Here is a 21758-nt window from a genome sequence, read left to right as displayed (position 1 = left end):
ATCAGCGCTAAATTTCCGTCCTCTAGTGTGGTAATGGGTTACAAACTAATGTATGAATACCCAAGGATCTGTAAATATTTAAGTGTAACTCCCACATCCGAGGACAAACGACAATATAATTGGTGTCTATTTAAAGGTCAACCACGCCTCTTGGATATATAATCAACTTCTCGGATCTATGTCCTTCACGAGTAAATATATACGCCGTAGAATGCAAATTTTGTCATTTTTCACATAAAAGTCAGGGTCCATTTGACCCGCTAAATATTGACCGATCTTTACCAAAACACGCATGCTTATTCTTAGGTCCGATCCCCTTCTTCATGCAAAAATTCGCGATGTTTAGGCTTTAATTGAGGCCTCTGGAGCGACCAGAAAAACCGACAAAAATTAAGTAATTGGTCCATTTCATCCCCTAAATATGGGCCGATATTTTCCAAAAACAATAGGGGTCTTCATTGGACCGAACCCATCCTACATGCAAAATTTCGTGAAGATTGGTCCATAACTGTGGCCTGTATAGTGGACAGACGGACGGACACACATGTCTAGATCGATTCAGAGATCTAGAGATTTAAAGGTGGGTCTAGGACCAATATTTCGCGGCGTTACAAACTCTTGGGGCTGCACAAAGCTTTAATACCCTGACAACATAGTTGTGTTGGGCATAAAAATGCCGAAATTTTCCAACCACACAATTAAAATCCTACATTTTCCCCGCAGATTCGAAATCAGCGTTACCGAAACCATTATAAACTAAGCTCTGCTCCATTCTTCTCTCTTCTGGACAATAATGCTTATTTCGACAAATTAATCAATTATTTTTTCCAACATAATCAATTATTTTTTACATGTTTCTCGAAGAAATACTGATAGTGAAACACAACATGGAACATAAACTATGATGCACTTATTATTTTGGCCATATATGTATGTCAACAACTTCGGTTGGCAGATGCTAAAACGTTCAGTATTCTGAATATAAGGTGTTACTGTCATTAGGTTCGTCTTCAACACCATATATCCTAGAAATAATATCGAGCTTAATGTCGATTTCCTGTTTTAAACATCAATATAAACTTTTATTCTGATCAAGTATACACGTACTTTATGGGATATCTGTCGACTGCTTTAAGGAACTACTAAAAATTGATCAATGATATTCCACTGCATGATATCGATAATATATAAATATGATCGATTTCTCTTCTTTTACATACAACACATTTGATGCGCACAATATTCAAATATGAATTTAATCTAAATTTCTAATTTTGCATTGAAAACAAAAATTATAATATTAAAATTATTATTAAAAATATCGATGAGATCAGCAAAACAAATGCTGTGACAAAAGGTCAATTTCATCGCATAGACCGTTATCAATTTGGATGCAAATAAAAATCATAACAAAGACATATTATTCAAAAATATGACACTCTGCAGAAGATTTCAGTGCAGCAACATGTATAAATATTAAACTTATTTCATATTCAAGAACAAAAACGAATATGAAATTATCCTTAATTCTATTGGCCATAATAGGCCTCATTGCCGTCAGCGCCACCGAAACAAAAAATTATACCAAGTATGCTGATAATGAGTTTTTGGTCAAACAAAAATTTCTACTCGAAATACTTTACCGTGTTGAGGATCCTTTAATGTTCGAGGAATATATCAAATTGGGCAAATCATTTGTTTACAATGAGGATGATTATTTGGTATGACAATTAATTGATATATTGGAAAAAATCTAACATTTCCCAAAAAAATATTTTTTTTTCAGTTTCCTGAACAGCACAGCGATTTCATGAAGAAATTCTACGAGGCCTACAAATATGGTGTCACTTTGCCTAAGGGTGAATTTTTCGGTTCCTTGGCATACTCGCACTTCGAACAAATGTATGGTTTGTTTGAATTCTTCTATTATGCCAAGACATGGGAAATCTTTCAACGCAATGTTTGCTGGGCTCGCATGCATTTCAACGAAGGCATGTTCGTCCAAGCTTTGACTTTGGCCGTTATCCATCGCGACGACTTCGAAGACTTCATGCTACCTCACATATACGAAATTTTCCCTCAACACTTTTTCAATAGGAAATTCATCTACAAAGCTGAGAAATTCGACTACAATGTATGGAGTAAATCCATAATGTACGAGAAACAATACAAGGACTTTCTCTACAAGGACCAATCGAAACAATTAAATCCGTACAATAACAAACACTATTTTTACACCAAAGATTGGCAATTTTGGAAATGGTGGAAACTCATGGGTATGAGTGAGGATTGGTACAGTACGCTGTATTTTATGTTACGCGACAACATGAGTGGATTCCTCGAGAACTCGAAATATATGGATGTCATGAATGATGTTAAAATGTTTTTCATGCCTATCGGCTATACCCGAGATGTTCACACTTTCAACGAAGAATCTGCATTGTCGTATTTTACTGAAGATGTGGAATGGAATTCATATTGGTACTACTTTAACATGGATTATTATCCCTATCTTAAAGCCAAAGATTTGGGGTTGAAGAAGGAACGTCGTGGCGAATATTATTTCTATGTTGTCCGCCAAATGCTGGCTCGTTACTATTTGGAGCGTTTGTCCCATAGACGTGGCAAGATTCCTGAATTCAACTTCTTCAGTGATGTGAAATATGGATATGATCCTCAATTGGTCAACTACAATGGTGTCGGTTATTCCTATCGTAAGAATTATTACGAATATGGAACCAATGGCAACGCTGACTACATGTATGGAATCATTGAGTTCTTCAAACGTATGGATAAAATTATAACAGAAGGATATTTTGAGACCTATGATGGCAAAGTGATTGATATGCGCAAACCGGAGTCCATTGATTATCTCGGTGATATGATGCAGGGAAATGTGGATAACTACGACAAATATTTCGCTACGCTTTGGTACATGTATGCCCATATGTATTTTGCCCACATTGATGATAACGATTTCCATATCCATCCAAATATTTTCCTCAACTATGAAACCATGATGCGTGATCCCATGTTCTACATGATCTATAAGAAATTTACGGATGTCATTTATAAATTCTACGATCACATTGAACCATATACGTACGACGATTTATATTTCCCCGGCATTTTCATCGAAGATGTTAATGTCAGCAATTTGATGACCTATTTTGATTTATTCGATTTTGATGTTACAAATTTGTTGAACGACAAGATGACCTTCGTGGATGGCCAATTTGTGTGGGACAAGACATTGTTGGCTCGCCAAATGGCGCTCAATCATCGTGACTTTGACTTTGAATATATTATAAAATCACGTAATGATGAAAAGGTGATTGTTCGTGCCTTCCTAGGACCGAAATATGATGAGATTGGTCGCGTTATTTCACTGAATACGAACCGTGAAAATTTTGTTGAAATCGATCATTTCTATTATGAATTGAAATTGGGTGTTAACACTATAAAACGCAGATCAAAGGACTTTATGGACACGGCGGATAATCGCATTAAATACACCGAATTATACAAATTAATTATGATGGCTTACGGCGACGACAATAACAACAAATTGGCTTTGGATAATTTTAAATCCCACTGCGCTTTTCCGAATCGTTTGATATTGCCACGTGGTTGGGAGAAGGGTATGCCTATGCAACTCCTTTTCTATGTATATCCAGTTACTGACACGCAATATGAAACACAATCCTTTGGCTGCGGTAGACGTCTCAACGATGATGACAAACCTTTTGGATTTCCATTGGATCGAAAAATTAATGAATTTGAATTCTTCGAGTTCTTTGTACCAAATATGTTACTTAAAGATATTAAGATTTATCATGAATATGTTCTTTAAAATGAATTTTTGAATTTATTTGCTCTGAATATTGTATAGATGAACTAAAAACAAATAAAAAATAAATTTAAAATCATTAACATTTTATTTTACAATATTTACTGGAATTATTGATGGCTTTGTAATTTTTTTGGGTTTTGAAATTTTTGTGATCAAAGAAAAGTCCTTTTTTTTGATGGCGGGCATGATAACTCCTCACTGGAACATCGGAATCCGAAAATTCCAACGGTGTTAGAAAGAGTACATGTCTGGCTCTCGTATGAACTAGGATTATTGACTTCGCACAACAATTATTAAATGGCCTAACTTTGATTTTTTTTTTTTTTTTTGGAAAATCGTCTATTTTTTACCACAAACTATGTTAAAAAATAAGGAAGATCTTCACCGATTGGCTTTATTCTAGTTCACACGAGAGCTACACACTCCCAGAGAAACGTGTCAAAATTTGGAACCGATTGGATTTTTAATTTTTTGAAGTTATCGTGCCCGCCATATTGATTCGAGAAAAATGCGTTTAAAGATTGAGAGTCACACTTGCCGTCACTTGATGCTGACACAATAAATCGACTATATCTTCAAGAGTTCTTGAGATTTTCACTTGAAATTTTGTAGGGACATTCTAGAATTAGAGTAGATTCGTATTAAATAAAAAAATTTTGACACCGAGAATTGGGGGGGTCCCTTAAGACATATCGGCAAATGTTGCGGACTAATCAGAAATATTTGAGTTTTAATCAAATTTTTTTTAAAAGTTTGGGGAGTTGTTTGTCTTTTATTTTTCATTTTGACAGGGTATTTTCCGAAAATGTTCAATATGGTTTGTCATATTACATAGTGTATCGTCAAATGTAGGTTATTTTCAAATTTGTAATTTGGCATTAGATGGTCTTTGAGGACGTTGTAAATATAGTTTCGTGTTTTAATATAGTCCTATATAAATGTTCTCCCAATATTTAATTGAATTGGTAGTTCAGGCAGTTCGGGTTCAAAAAAGTTAGAATTCCTACTCGAAAATTCTAAAGTTTTATGGAAAATATATTTCAAGGAACAATATTAGATAAAGTACATGCAAACACTGGTCAAATACTTTACAAAATCATTAGGATTTGTTGATAATCACAATGATAATGTAGGCAACAAGATGCCGTACAAAAAGTAGTAATTTTTACTAACTTTGTAGCTGTAAGATTTTTTAAATGATATGTTTATATTATAAAAAAATACACTTTTTATATAAAAATTAAAAATTCACAAGTTTGTGGTATTTCTTTATGATACTCAATATTTAAAATATAATAATAGCAAAGTAGTTAATTAATGTATACTCGTAATTTCGCATTCCAGTCATAGATATGAAATGCATAAAAATGTTGAACGTTTATTAAAAAATAATTGTAAAATACTTTATATTTTAATAATAACGTAGAAAAAGGTCATGGCCATATTTAAATAATAATCATAAAGCATTTGGAAGATCCTCCTGACAACAGACTCATAATGAATAAAAAATAATAAAACAAATCACAAATGCAATGTAGAACTGATATGCCAGCACCTTATCAAAGTTATGCTACAAATAGCATGTTAAAAACAATATCTATACAAATGTAGACTTTAGCAATGCTACCTGTAGCACAACAACAAATATCACACAAAAAATGCAGGCAATATTATCAATAAATGTATTAAATGACCCCATCATACAGTAAGAAATACATACAAGCTAATTAATTAAAAAATATATACAGTTCCAATTTTGTATAAATAGCCAAGAATTTCAACGAACAAACAACAGTCTTTAGGTATTGGTTTTGATCGGTGCATCATCTCTAATCCGTGGACAGTTTCTGTTCTGAGAAGTTGACGAATTGTGCTGCAGTTAAGGACAACCATGAAAATCACTATCGCCTTACTGGCCATCATTGGCCTGGTAGCAGTCAGTGCCTACCCACACAAAAAGGAAACCAAATATGCCGATAAGGACTTTTTGGCTAAACAAAAATTCCTCTTCGAAATTGTTTATCGTGTTGAGGATCCTTTGATGTTCGAGGAATACATCAAATTGGGCAAGACTTTCGTTTTCAACGAGGAAGATTATATGGTATGTCATAATTTGGAAAATAAACGATAAACATTTAATATGAGTTCCTTTTTTACTTTCTTCATTCCAGTTCCCAGAAAATCACAGCGAATATATGAAGAAATTCTACAATGCCTACAAATACGGTGTAACTTTGCCCAAGGGTGAATACTTCGGCTCTTTGGCTTATACCCACTTCGAGCAAATGTATGGCTTGTTTGAATTCTTCTACTATGCCAAGAATTGGGAAATCTTCCAACGCAATGTCTGCTGGGCCCGTATGAACTTCAACGAAGGCATGTTTGTTCAAGCTTTGACTTTGGCTGTTATCCACCGTGACGACTTCGGTGGCTTGATGTTGCCCGCCATCTATGAAATCTTCCCTCAATACTTCTTCAACAGCAAATTCGTCTACGAAGCTGAGAAATTCGATTTCGATGTTTGGAGCAAATACATCATGTACGAAAAGGAATACAAGGACTTCATGTACAAAGACTATTCCGTATACTTCAAGGAATTCAAGAACTACGAATACTTCTACACCAAGGACTTCAAGATGTGGCAATGGTGGAAACTCATGGGTATGGGTGAACACTGGTACTCCGAAGATCATTTCATGATGCGCGACAACATGTACATGTTCAACAAGGACTCCAAATACTTGGACATGATCAAGGACGTTAAGATGTTCTACATGCCTGTTGACTACACCCGTGATGTTTACTTCTTCAACAAGGAATCTGAATTGTCTTACTTCACCGAAGATTTGGAATGGAATTCATTCTGGTACTACTTCAACATGGAGTACTTCCCCTACTTGGATGGCAAACAATTCGGTTTGGAGAAGGATCGTCGTGGTGAATACTACTTCTATGTTATCCGTCAAATGCTAGCTCGTTACTACATGGAACGTTTGTCTCATGGTTTTGGTGAAATTCCTGAGTTCTCCTTTTTCACTGAAGTCGAATACGGCTATGATCCTCAATTGATCAACTACAATGGTGTTGGTTACTCTTACCGCAAGAACTATTACGAATATGAGACCTATGGTAACTTCGATTACATGTATTACATTATCAACTTCTTCACTCGTGTCGAAGAAATCATTACCCAAGGTTATTTCAAGACCTACGATGGCAAGATGATTGATATGCGCAAACCCGAATCCATTGAATATCTCGGTAATATGTTGCAAGGCAACATTGACAACTACGACAAATATTTCGCCACCTTCTGGTACATGTATGCCCATATGTACTTTGCCCACATTGATGACAGTGAGTTCGAAGTTTACCCCAATGTTTTCTTGAACTACGAAACCATGATGCGTGATCCTATGTTCTACATGATCTACAAGAAGATCACCGATGTCTTCTTCGAATTCTACGAATACATTGAACCCTACACCCAGAAGGACTTGTACTTCCCCGGTGTTGAAATTGAAGATGTTAAGGTCAGCGAATTGGTCACCTACTTCGACTTGTTCGATTTCGATGTTACCAACTTGTTGAACGACAAGATGACCTTCGTTGATGGTCAATTTGTATGGGACAAGATGTTGATGGGTCGTCAAATGCGTCTCAACCACAAAGATTTCGATTTCGAATACACCATCAAATCCGATAAGGATCAAAAGGTCGTTGTCCGCGCTTTCTTGGGTCCTAAATTCGACGAATACGGTCGTGTATTGTCTTTGAGTGAGAACCGTGAAAACTTCATTGAAATCGATGAATTCTTCTATGAATTGAAATCTGGTGTTAACACCTTCAAGCGCAGCTCCAAGGACTTTTACTGGACCACTGATGATCGCACCACATACACTGAATTGTACAAATTCATTATGATGGCTTATGAGGGCAAATACGAATATCCTTTGGACTACTCTGAAGCTCAATGTGGTTTCCCAGATCGTTTGATCTTGCCTCGTGGCTGGGAAAAGGGTATGCCCATGCAATTCTTCTTCTTTGTCTATCCCTACACTGCTTCGTACGAACCTTACTCCTACAACTCCAACTACTACTGCGGTGTTGGCTCTGGTCTTCGCCACATTGATGAAAAGCCTTTCGGCTATCCATTCGATCGTAAAATCGATGAATTTGAATTCTTTGTACCCAACATGTACTTCAAGGATGTCAAGATCTACTATGAAGATACCTTCGAAAAGTACTATGGTTTCAAGTACGACAAATTCGGAACTTTTGATTATAGCTATTATTATAATAATTAAGTTGTTGTATGAGGTAGGGATGTGTGGTAAAACATTGTAAAAAATAATGCATTAAACAAAAAATAAAATAAAAAAAATTAAAAAAAAAATAAATAAAAATTCTGTTTTTATTGGTGTATTCAACGAAATTGTTGAGAGTAATTAGAAGAGTGAAATTTGAGTTATATATGTAGAGGTAATGGTGTCGTGTCACTTTATGTAATTTTCGTTAGAAAATCAAATGCGAAAACAGTTTTCAATTTCAATTTTTGAAGTGAAAATGTAATTAACGGTGATCTCAGATTATATTAAAAATCCGAAAAATTATTTATATTGGGAATATGTCATTGAATAATAGGTGAAAACTATGGAACAATTATGTGACCATATATCTTAAGGGGAACATGCTCTCTGCATAACATTTTAATTTTATAAATTAAATTAAATAGTTAAACGTACATATTTGGTTTCTTCGCATTTGTGTAAAATCTTACAAAAAATAATAATGTAATACCCTGGAACTTCAATATATGTATAAATGAAGCACATGAACAAAATTGTCGTATTTGGAGCTCTATGACAAGTTTTGGACACGAATTGGCTGTAATTTGGAATTTTCGGTTCTCATCCGTACTATAATTTATTAATATTAATGACCCAAGTTTCAGGTTACTCCCCAATACTCGGTATTTTTGGTAATTTTAGATAAGTTTTTAAACCCAACTGTCTGTAATTTGGTATTTTGGGTTGTCGTGGTATATCACATATCCGTACAAAAAAATTATGAAAGTTGACCTTATTTTACCCATCAATTTTTTTTTTTTTGAGATTTTGTACACGTTTTCCAACCGAACTAGCTGTTATCTGGTATTTTGAGTTCTCATTGTACAACACATATACGTACTAAAAATTATTAATATTGACCTAGCATTCGGCATTCTAGGGATTGAATAACACGATAGCCCCACACCACAATTAGATATTTTGAGAATTTCAATTATCTTTTTTCACGTATTTTTCGGTATTTTCAGTAGCCCCTATTCATTTTAACTATTTTGTCATCCACATGTTGAAGGGTATAAAAAGTTCGGCCGGCCGAACATAACATCGTAACATATTAATTACTTAATTATATAAAAATACATTTATTTTAATATTTCTCGGGTTATGAGAAGGCGAACCTCAGATTCAAGGAATTTGAAACCTTTTTGAATATTCCAATATGTCTTTTCTATGTTTTATTATCATTATTTCTTGTTTCAATCTATTCACTAAAATTCAATTTAGATTGAACATTTGCAGTATTTTTATATATATATATATATTTCCGTCCTTCGTCTGGCCGGCTGGTGCGCACGACAACCCTCGAAAGGAGTAATCGATTTCATCCAAGCATAGTTCAAGTTCGAAGACGGGGAATATCGTTCCACTCCTTCTGGCATTCCCCCCAAAAATGGTCAAAAACCTTGCTAAACATACATTCATGAGACCAGCTGTTATATATACCAACAGGGACGTACACAAATGAATTTCTTTCACAGTAAATTTATGTTTGCAACCGCGAAATTTTGCATTTTGTACTACCGGGCCCTCCCCGAAATGAAATCCTGTGTACGTTGCTGTTTACCAAGCATAGATAAAGTCCGAAGCCTTACCCACAATTTTAATATTTATAAATCAAATATTAGGAGAAAGGAATGTCCGATTTGAACCAAATGTTGCAAGTCTTGATCAAGTCCGAAGAGAAGGCCCATTGGTCCTCTGTATCTCTCCCCAAATGGTCAAAATATTCAATATTTATAAATCCAGGCGAATGGAATGTCCGATCGGAACCAAACTTTGCGTAACCTATTATCTTTACCAAGCCTAGCTAAAGTCCGAATGTGGACCCGTCGTTCCTCTCCTTTTGGTACCTCCCTTAAAAGGGTCAATATTTTATAAATATGTCCTTTTAATTTGAAGGTAATTAAATAACCGATTTTAATAAAGTGAATGCTTAAGAGTTATCTACAACCGGTGCTAGAAAAATTTATTAGTGTACAGACATGAGCAATGTTATAAGACAAATCGACGCCTCCGAAGAATAGTTTGCTAAGTCTGAAAAGTGAGTTTTTAGTAGAAGCTTTCAAAGTATGGAAGTTTCTTGAATCTTACGTGCCATGCTAAGTACATTTTTGCTTATAACTTTGGTTTGGATTGGCCGATGATTAGCAAAATTTCAGAAAATTTAAATTAAGGACCGTAGTATCTAAAAACTTTAAAACATGCCAAATCGACTTAGCATACTATGGCTCGGAGGCGACGAAATGAGCTATAATAAAAGTTACATAAAAAAGCTCTTAATTATTGATACGTTCGGCTAGCATATTTCGTTTGTCTCTCAGATTTCGAGGACATCGGCACACAAAATAAAAATTATAAAAAACATTATTTAAAAAACAGATGATACATTTTATATTAAAGTTTTTGCGCATATAATTATATTGAGCGATTAGACCGTAATACCCAACTACCAAATATACTTTACCTGAGATTGCAACTAAAAAATTAATCTATCATCAAATTAATCACAAAAAAAAAAACAAAAACAAAAAAAAAACAATATAAAACATGACGTGATGTGATGTGAATTTATTCTTTGAATATTGATGATATTGATGAAAAAATCTTTAGCACAGATTTGTTATTGTAGGCATGAAATAACTCAATAAACAACAAAGTACCGGAATTGTATTGTTGGACATAGAAAAGGCCTTCGATACAGTTTGGCACGACGGCGTCGTATACAAACTGCATAAACATTCATATCCATTATATATTCAAAAACTTATACAAAGTTTTTTAAACAAAAGAACGTTTCTGGTCAGCATTGATAACAGTTTGTCAACACCTCGAACGATACCTGCTGGTCTTCCCCAATGATCAGTGCTCTCACCGGTTCTGTATTCAATATACACTTCGGATATCACAATCAAAGGAAACCATGATGCAGCTTTTTATGCAGACGATAGCGCAATCATGTGCAAGGGAAAAGTATCAAACGCCATATTAAAACAACTAGCTTTGTCATTAAAACACATCGAAAAATATTTCCATAGATGGAAAATTAAAATAAATCAGGATAAAACCCAAGCTGTGATTTTCCCATTTAACAAATCGCCAAAACGTATTCCGAGTATTCCCCTAATATTTATGGGGAATAATATCGAGATAAAAAAGTCTATCAAATACTTAGGAGTAACTCTGGATTCTAAGCTTACTTTTCATGAACATGTTAAAGGCATTAGTGAAAAGGCTATAAATTGTGGAAGAGCGCTGTATCCTCTACTAAACAGAAGATCTAGTCTCAATACCAGCAACAAAATATTGCTGTATAAAATGTGCATTAGACCAATAATGACATACGCTTGTCAAGTATGGTTCCATAGGACAGCCAAGTGTCATTTACAAAAATTACAGATCATACAAAATAAGAACTTAAAAATAATTCACAAACTTGGTTGGAGATATCCAACACACCGTCTTCATAATCAATTTGGACACCAGACCTTAAACATGGTAATGCAGAATTAGACGCTGTCATTCGACGAAAAATGCAGAATGTCTAACTATGATATCATTAGAAATTTAATATAAATATATGTATAACTCCTTTTATATTAAAAGTAGATATATGCATATTTTTCAAAAATTTCTTAATCCCTTTTTTTTTTTTGTCTCCCAAAGGTTTTTCTCCTAATTTTTCCCCTTAATCTGTGATAATATAATCGCTTGTAAGACTCTGTCTCCAAGATAATAATTGCTGTAATACTAATTAAGTAAAAACTCAAAAATGTATATTTCTTAAAATAGCAAAATAAAGGAATAATAATAAAAAATAAAAAAAAACTCAATAAACACTCTTATCAGTTGTTTCATGTTTTGACCAAAATAAAACCTTAGAACTATGAAGACAAGCTCCAGAGGTTTCCATAAAATCTAGTGCCTACTCGCACAAAAAGGAAACTTCTTGGCAAAACAAAAATTCGATGTTGATGTATGGATCAAATACATCATGTACGAGAAGGAATACAAGGACTTCATGTACAAGGACTATTCGGTATACTTCAAAGAATTCAAGAACTACGAATACTTCTACACCAAGGACTTAAAGATGGGGCAATGGTGGAAACTCATGGGTATGGGTGAACATTTGTACTCCGAAGATCATTCTATATCAACACCAACGTGTTCTTGCACCACGAAACCATGATGCGTGATCCCATGTTCTACATGATCTACAAGGACATGTCTTCATCGAATACATTGAACCCTACACCTACCAGGAATTGTACTTACCCGGTGTTGAAATTGAGCATGTCAAGGTCAGCGAATTGGTCACCTACTTCGACTTGTTCGATTTCGATGTTGGACGACAAGATGACTTTCATTGATGGTCAATTCGTATGAGACAAGATGTTGATGGGTCGTCAAATGCGTTTCAACCACAAGGATTTCGATTTCGAATACAACATCAAATTCGATAAGCATCAAAAGGTCGTTGTCCGCGCTTTCTTGGGTCCTAAATTCGGCGAATATGGTCGTGTGTTGTCTTTGAGTGAAAACCGTGAAAACTTCATTTAAATCGATGAATTATTCTATGAATTGAAATCTGGTGTTAACACCTTCAAGCGCAGCTCTAATGACTTCTACTGGACCTATAATAATGGCACCACCTAATATCCTTTGGACTACTCTGAAGCCCAATATGGTTTCTCAGATCGTTTGATCTTACCTCGTGGCTGGGAAAAGGGTATGCCCATGCAATTCTTCTTTGTCTGTCCCTTCACTGCTTCATACGAACCTTACTCCTACAACTCCAACTACCTTGCGGCTATCCATTCGATCGTAAAATCGATTAATTTGAATTCTTTGAATTCTCATCAGTATCTGATCAAAAATAACTGTTATTTCCAATTTTCGTAATCTCCGCATTTTCGATTTTTCACCGTTATATGCATATGGTGGTAACCAGGGATGGTCCGTATGACGAACTTTTATGTTTTCGACTGTCAAAAAGGTGTAAACGTCGAAAACGTCATATACATGTATAAAATGTAGAAAACGTCATTTATTCGAATATTATTACCATATACCGTTATTTTCAAAAATACATATTATTTGTACATATATCTGTCTGTTCCTTACTAGAACTAATACAAAATTCTAAACTTTTTGGAGAATTTTTTTTTTGAAATTTTATGTGGATTTCAGTAAAGCATACGTAATTTCCAAATTCATTAATGGAAATAGGTATTTTGTCAAAAACCTAATGGTTTTGGGTGGGTTTCCGACGTTTCTGACGTATGTAATATACGTCGAAAATGTATGTCATTTACGTCACTGTTTCTAACGGACCATCTCTGGTGGTAACGGGCAAAAGGAAACGAGATAGACCCATGATAGCGTGAATCACTTTCGAGGTCGATTTATGCAAACAAAGTACAGGTCGCATTTATAATCCGAATGATATAAAATTTTGCACATTTTGAAATTGTAGAAAATCGGTTCAGTTTGATTTATGTGAAGTTTCGTTAAAATCTATTCAGATTTAGATATAGATTTCATATATTTATGAAATGTAAATGGTGCACCAAATGGTGCACCAAAATCAAAGGTTTGTCTAATTAAGACACAATTTTGCACAGCTTACTGACATAAGTACAGATTGGTGTATGAGAAGTTCGGTTAAAATCAGTTCAACTTCAGACTTAGCTCAAATACACATTAAAACATCTTAGGAGAGTCTCTTATATATTCCCAAAGTGGTGAAGGGTAACAAAGTGATAATTGTTGACCCCGTCCGAGTTTTATACTTTCCTTAATGTCTTTTTGTGTTAGGTGAAATTAAATTGAATACGCAATGACATCTAAAAATGGGACTGTGACAAAAAGTGACAAAGAAGTATAAACAATGTGTGTGTATGATATCGAAGCTCTACCCTAATTATTGCAATCCATATCGTTATTTCAACAGAAAGACGGTCATGGTAAAATGGTAAGAAGAACTCAAACTCAACTCAGCCCTACGACTAATGAGGGTACACTCGATTCCATTCAAACTTTGCACATGTTAATATTTCTTCCAAACTTAGTTTAAGTTCGAAGATAGGGAATATCGGTCCACTCCTTCTGATACCTCCCCCACAAATTGGTCAAAATTATGCTAAAAAATTATTTTATAATAACATGCAAACGGACTAACCGATTTTAACGAAACGTTGTACAATCTTATATCTTTACCAAGCCTAGATCAAGTAGGAAAATGGGACCCATTGATCCACTCTTTCTGGTACCTCCCCCACAGAGGGTCAAAATTTTCAATATTTTTAAATGAAATATTTGGCTAATGGAATGTCCGATTTGAACCAAACTTTGCACAACATATTATCTTTACCAAGCCTAGATGAAGTTTCACAAAGGGTCAACATTTTTAATATTTATGAATCCAATATCAATCCAATATAATGCTTTATAAAAATTTCTCGATATTTCGTGAAAATAGAATTCATTTCAATTAAATATTCAAATAAATACGTCGTTGAAAATGTATATGTAAAAGGCACGTTTATATGTGTATATATAAGTGTGTAGAAATGTGGTTCAACGACACATTGTTATCACAACATAAGTTATTTTTAAAATACCGAATTACTCATACGAGGCATACATAAATACAAATGTGTGTAAACTCTTATCATAATTTTGAGACAAAGCTATGAAAATAAATTCATTAAATTTCCAGATGTGCATAAACATAAATTGCAACCAATAATGATTGGTTTACTTTTTAGAAGTCAAATGAAAGTCAATGTTGATAAGCAATGGAAATATGGCCAAAATACAATCTCACCATAGTATATAAATTGAATTCTGGACAGGTACAAATCAGCAGTCTGATCTGTAGACAGCATTGAACATCGACAAATACATAGGAGTTGTAGTTGCACACCAAATAATGAAAATCGCCATAGCACTTTTGGCCATAGTCGGCCTGGTAGCAGTTAGTGCCTACCCACACAAAAAGGAAACCAAATATGCCGATAAGGACTTTTTGGCCAAACAAAAATTTCTCTTCGAAATTGTTTATCGTGTTGAGGATCCTTTGATGTTCGAGGAATACATTAAATTGGGCAAGACTTTCACCTACAACGACGAAGACTATATGGTAAGTAATTATAAAAAATTAAAACCCAAAAATAGCATATATTTTTAACACTTTAATTTCAGCTCCCTGAACACCACAGCGATTTTATGAAGAAATTCTACAATGCCTACAAATACGGTGTCACTCTGCCCAAGGGTGAATATTTCGGCTCCTTGGCTTACACCCACTTCGAGCAAATGTATGGCTTGTTTGAATTCTTCTACTATGCCAAGAACTGGGAAATCTTCCAACGCAATGTCTGCTGGGCCCGTATGAACTTTAACGAAGGCATGTTTGTCCAAGCCTTGACTTTGGCTGTTATCCACCGTGACGATTTCGGAGGCTTGATGTTGCCCGCCATCTATGAAATCTTCCCTCAATACTTCTTCAACAGCAAATTCATTTACGAAGCTGAGAAATTCGACTTTGATGTCTGGAGCAAATACATCATGTACGAAAAGGAATACAAGGACTTCATGTACAAGGACTACTCCGTATACTTCAAGGAATTCAAGAACTACGAATACTTCTACACCAAGGACTTCAAGATGTGGCAATGGTGGAAACTCATGGGTATGGGTGAACACTGGTACTCCGAAGATCATTTCATGATGCGCGACAACATGTACATGTTCAACAAGGACTCCAAATACTTGGACATGATCAAAGATGTTAAAATGTTCTACATGCCTGTTGACTACACTCGCGATGTTTACTTCTTCAACAAGGAATCTGAAATGTCTTACTTCACTGAAGACGTTGAATGGAATTCATTCTGGTACTACTTCAACATGGAGTACTTCCCCTACTTGGATGGCAAACAATTCGGTTTGGAGAAGGATCGTCGTGGTGAATACTATTTCTATGTTGTACGTCAATTGCTCGCCCGTTACTACATGGAACGTTTGTCTCATGGCTATGGTGAAATTCCTGAATTTTCATTCTTCACTGAAGTCGAATACGGTTATGATCCTCAATTGATCAACTACAATGGTGTTGGCTACTCTTATCGCAAGAACTATTATGAATATGAGACCTATGGTAACTTCGATTACATGTATGGTATTATTAACTTCTTCAGCCGTATTGAGGAAATCATCACCCAAGGTTATTTCAAGACTTACGATGGCAAGATGATTGATATGCGCAAACCCGAATCCATTGAATATCTCGGTGATATGATGCAAGGCAACATTGACAACTACGATAAATATTTCGCTACCTTCTGGTACATGTATGCCCATATGTACTTTGCCCACATTGATGATAGCGAATTCTATATCCACCCCAATGTATTCTTGAACTACGAAACCATGATGCGTGATCCCATGTTCTACATGATCTACAAGAAGATCACCGATGTCTTCTTCGAATTCTACGAATACATTGAACCCTATACCCAAAAGGACTTGTACTTCCCCGGTGTTGAAATTGAAGATGTCAAGGTCAGCGACTTGGTTACCTACTTCGACTTGTTCGATTTCGATGTTACCAACTTGTTGAACGACAAGATGACTTTCGTTGATGGTCAATTTGTATGGGACAAGATGTTGATGGGTCGTCAAATGCGTCTCAACCACAAAGATTTCGATTTCGAATACACCATCAAATCCGATAAGGATCAAAAGGTTGTTGTCCGTGCTTTCTTGGGTCCTAAATTCGACGAATATGGCCGTGTGTTGTCTTTGAGTGAGAACCGTGAAAACTTCATTGAAATCGATGAATTCTTCTATGAATTGAAATCTGGTGTTAACACCTTCAAGCGCAGCTCCAAGGACTTCTACTGGACCTATAATGATCGCACCACCTACACTGAATTGTACAAATTCATTATGATGGCTTATGAGGGCAAATACGAATATCCTTTGGACTACTCTGAAGCCCAATGTGGTTTCCCCGATCGTTTGATCTTGCCACGTGGCTGGGAAAAGGGTATGCCCATGCAATTCTTCTTCTTTGTCTATCCCTACACTGCTTCGTACGAACCTTACTCCTACAACTCCAACTACTACTGCGGTGTTGGCTCTGGTCTTCGTCACATTGATGAGAAGCCTTTCGGCTATCCATTCGATCGTAAAATCGATGAATTTGAATTCTTTGTACCCAACATGTACTTCAAGGATGTCAAGATCTACTATGAAGATACCTTCGAGAAGTACTACGGTTTCAAGCACGATAAATTTGGCGTGTTTGACTATAGCTATTATTATAATTACTGAATTTGGTAAATATCGAGGACATCTGTGTTATAGATTTGTATAGTGTATGTAAATGAAAAATAAAAATATATAAATTAAAATGAAATAATGAAATTAATTTTGTTTTGTTTCAATGTATTGGTGTCTATACCTAAGATCTTTAGTATTTGCAAAAATAAACGTTGTTATCAACACTTCAAAGTACGTGTGCATAATGTCCAGGTCTTTAAAGAAAAAACATTAATGTTATTTTAGTGATAAGAGCATCTTCATCAGCTCAATATAAGCATAAACTAATTACCTTTATGACACAGAAAAATTTTCGTCTTGCTACTGTCTAGTTCATAACAGAATATTTTTAACTAAATCGCCATGAAAACTATATTTGTTCTATTGGCGATAATGGCCGCGGTGGCTTGTGTTAATGGAGTAAAGGGGAACAAGGATTTTTGGCATAAACAAAAATTTCTCTTCGAAATTGTTTATCGTATTGAAGAGCCACTGATGTTTGAGGAATATATAAAATTGGGCAAAACTTTCACATTTGACAAGACTGATTATGAGGTAAGTAAACGTTTGCATTTTTGTTCGACAATTTGATTAATTTGCCACGTATAAAGATTGACAATAAGAGTTAAACAATTTTCGAAAAAATATATATTTATTTAACTTAATAATATTTTTAACGTTCTGACATCAACACACTTCCAAAACGGTCGCGCAAAAACATGTGCATACCGTGGAAGCAATTGTAGGTGTGTTGATTAATTATCCATCGCTACAACAAAAATCTGTTTTAAAAAGGACTGTTCCTAGAATGAGGACAAATGTCGAACTTTGACAAATTTGAATTTAATTCGCATATGCAAATTTCGCATCAGGGCGGAATAAATACAAGTTATCAACGTACGACCTTTGTAAAGCCACATAGCCCAATATGCCTGATGAGCCGCTTAACCAACGGGGAAACGCGTCACATAATGGTGGGTACGTAGGTTCTTCTCCTGGCTTTCCTTTTCATTGCAAAACTTAGATCATCGAGCTCGAGTCGAAAGAGAATTGGTTTTTCGATACTTCCCTTTTTGATTTGTTTTTTGTTTTTTTTTTTTTTTTTTTTTTGAAAAAAAACAAACAAATTTCAGTTCTGAACAATTTTCTGCCCATTATGATTGTCCTGAGCGTAAAGGACAAACAAACTTTTGTTTGGAATAATTTCAGACATTTATTTGCAAATATCCCAAAATCAAATATCGTACATTCTAAATTGTAAATATAAATACCTTTTATAGAAATTAATTAAAAAGAAATTTATTAAATTAAAAAAAAAAAATTATATATTATTTGATAACTCAGTAAATTCGCTTAAAATATAAAAACAAATTTAAACATATATATATATATATATATATATATTTTTTGTTTACTTAGTTCCCTTCCAACTATAACGGTTATCTGGAGAAATACTACGATGCCTATAAACATGGCGTAACATTACCAAAAGGAGAATTTTTTGGAGCTGTCGCCTACAATCAATTTGAGCAAATGTATGGATTATTTGAATTCTTCTATTATGCCAAAACATGGGAAACTTTCCAACGAAATGTTTGCTGGGCTCGTTTACATGCCAACGAGGGGATGTTTGTACAAGCCCTGACACTGACCGTAATACATCGAGATGATTTCCAAGGCTTGGTGTTGCCTACCATTTATGAAATATTTCCCCATCATTTCTTCAACAGAAAATTTGTATACAATGCCGAAAAATTTGATTTCGATGTGTGGCGAAAAAATATTATGTACGAGAAAAAGTACAAGGATATTATGTACAAGGATTATGCCCAGTATTTCCAACAGTACAACAACTACAATTATTTTTATACCAAAGATTGGAAAATGTGGCAATGGTGGAAGCTGATGGGCTTGGGAGAATACTGGTATGCCGAAGAACGTTTTATGATACGCGACAATGTCGACAAAAATTCAAAGTATTTAGATATGTTAAAAAATGTTCGAATGTTTTGGATGCCCGTAGATTATTCACGAGCGATTGACCACAATAACCAGGAATCGGATTTATCCTATTTTACTGAGGATTTGGAATGGAATTCATTTTGGTATTATTTCAATATGGACTATGCTCCATTTTTGGACGGCGAAGCTTTTGGTTTGAACAAGGACCGCCGTGGAGAATATTATGTGTATGTGGTACGTCAAATATTGGCTCGTTATTATGTGGAACGTTTATCTCATGGCTATGGCGAAATCCCGGAATTCTCATTCTTCGAGGAAATAAAAACCGGTTATAATCCCCAGTTGATACACAGCAATGGTGTTGGATATTCTTACAGAAAAAACTACTACGAACTTACAACACATGGCAATTTTGATTATTTGCATAAAGTTTTGGATTTTTTCAAACGTGTGGAAGATATTGTCACGGAGGGGTATTACGTGACCAGTGATGGTGACAAAATATCCATGCGTAAACCAGAAGCTATTGAATTACTTGGCAACATGTTGCAAGGAAATGTGGATAATTACGATAAATACTTTGCCACATTTTGGTATATGTTTGCTCACATGTATATTGGCAATGTTGATGCCACCAGTGATCTTATATATCCTAACATCTTTTTGAATTATGAGACAATGATGCGAGATCCAATGTTTTACATGTTCTACAAGAAAATCACAAATGTATTTAATCGCTTTCACCATTTCATCGAACCTTATACCCATGAAGAATTGAGTTTACCTGGTGTTACAATCGAAAATGCAGAAATTAGTGATTTAATAACTTATTTCGATTTGTACGATTACGATGTCACAAATTTGTTAAACGATAAAATGAATTTTGTAAATGACACATTTATATGGGACACAACGCTGTTGGCACGCCAAATGCGCCTCAATCATAAAGATTTTGACTTCAATATAACCATAAATTCGCAAAGAAATCAAAATGTGGTAATACGTGCTTACTATGGTCCTAAATATAATGAATTTGGTAAGGTCATACCCCTGAATGAGAATCGTGAAAACTTTATTGAAATCGATGAGTTCTATTTTGAACTGAAACCAGGAGTTAACACAGTTCAACGCAGTTCGAAAGACTTTTTCTGGCTTACACAGGATCGCAAGACATACACAGAACTATATAAATACATTGTGGCCGCAATGGAAGATACCAATGAAGTACCAAAATATTTTGTTGAACCACCATGTGGATTTCCGGATCGCTTGGTGCTGCCACGTGGTTGGAAAGAAGGTATGCCAATGCAGTTTTTCTTTTTGGTGTATCCATTTAATGGCAACGACGAAGCCACTTCATATTATGACGCTGCCTATTATTGTGGTGCTGGTTCTGGTGTTCGTCGCATCGATAATAAACCCTATGGCTATCCGTTTGATCGTGAAATTAATGAGCATGAATTCTTTGCACCCAATATGTTCTTCAAGGATGTTAACATATATCATGAAGATATTTTTGAAAAATATAGTGATCAGCATGATAATAAGAATTATGGCAAATTTGATTATAGCTATTATTATAAATATTGAGTAATACAAATATAATAATAAATGTCCATGAATTGTAAATAAAATAAAAATAACAAATAATGTATGGGTGTTTTAATTTATTATTATTTTTACTTTCGGACCTAAAAGGTATGATAAATACAATTTATAACAATCCTTACAAATTTGCAATTTCAATACAATACAGGCAGGCAGGTGAGTCAAATTTGTAGGACCTAAAAGGTCAAATAAATACAATTATTCATCCCTCACAAACAATTTCAATCAATACACCGCCACATTTTGCAATAGTCCCCAAAAAGGACCCACACCATAACACGTATATTGATTGTCACAGTTTTCAACTAATTTTATTATCGACCAATGTTGGTCATATTTTTAGGTATTTTGATGTTCTTTCTCATAGTGTACTTATAATGCTTCGTAGTATACATATTCTTTGAATGTATTTTTTACAGTATTCCTGGCGGAATTCGGCTAATGTCATAATTATATTTCGCATGCAACTTGTTGTTTATTTGAAAATTCGTATGAAATTACTCATTTGATCATTACATTAGATATGTTATTGGACTATTTTTTAATTTCTTTTAATATTGTTGGCCGTCAGTATATACTCACAACTAAGAAAATATTATTTACCTGTAAATAAAAAACAAAGAAATTATTAAATTTAAGTTTTAGTTGGTTGTTTA

The 21758-nt window shown here is 34.7% G+C and overlaps 4 protein-coding genes and 1 pseudogene across 4 annotated transcripts; all 5 read left to right on the top strand.

The window, feature by feature from the left end:
- The first annotated feature begins 1511 nt into the window (after positions 1-1511).
- Positions 1512-3853, top strand: LOC133326691 (arylphorin subunit C223-like). The gene is made up of 2 exons (XM_061535311.1): positions 1512-1721; positions 1787-3853. Exons 1-2 carry the CDS (start codon positions 1512-1514, stop codon positions 3851-3853), a joined length of 2277 nt encoding a protein of 758 aa, XP_061391295.1.
- A 1785-nt stretch (positions 3854-5638) lies between these two features.
- LOC133326687 (arylphorin subunit A4-like) lies at positions 5639-8259 on the top strand. Its single transcript, XM_061535307.1, has 2 exons — positions 5639-5954; positions 6025-8259. The coding sequence occupies exons 1-2, from the start codon at positions 5745-5747 to the stop codon at positions 8158-8160; spliced, it is 2346 nt and encodes a 781-aa protein (XP_061391291.1). The 5' UTR covers positions 5639-5744; the 3' UTR covers positions 8161-8259.
- A 3934-nt stretch (positions 8260-12193) lies between these two features.
- Positions 12194-12852, top strand: LOC133326690 (arylphorin subunit A4-like; annotated as a pseudogene).
- Positions 12853-15132: 2280 nt separating this feature from the next.
- On the top strand, positions 15133-17544 carry LOC133326685 (arylphorin subunit A4-like). The gene is made up of 2 exons (XM_061535305.1): positions 15133-15346; positions 15409-17544. Exons 1-2 carry the CDS (start codon positions 15137-15139, stop codon positions 17542-17544), a joined length of 2346 nt encoding a protein of 781 aa, XP_061391289.1. The 5' UTR covers positions 15133-15136.
- A 381-nt stretch (positions 17545-17925) lies between these two features.
- On the top strand, positions 17926-21084 carry LOC133326689 (arylphorin subunit C223-like). Its single transcript, XM_061535310.1, has 2 exons — positions 17926-18087; positions 18952-21084. Exons 1-2 carry the CDS (start codon positions 17926-17928, stop codon positions 21082-21084), a joined length of 2295 nt encoding a protein of 764 aa, XP_061391294.1.
- The last annotated feature ends 674 nt before the right edge of the window (positions 21085-21758 follow it).

This window comes from Musca vetustissima, unplaced genomic scaffold (genome assembly GCF_032173495.1).
Source record: "Musca vetustissima isolate MV318-11 ecotype Yass unplaced genomic scaffold, APGP_CSIRO_Mvet_v1 utg66135, whole genome shotgun sequence".
NCBI lineage: Eukaryota > Metazoa > Arthropoda > Insecta > Diptera > Muscidae > Musca > Musca vetustissima.
The sequence above is the reverse complement of the archived record's forward strand: the minus strand, read 5'-3'. Positions and strand labels throughout refer to the sequence as shown.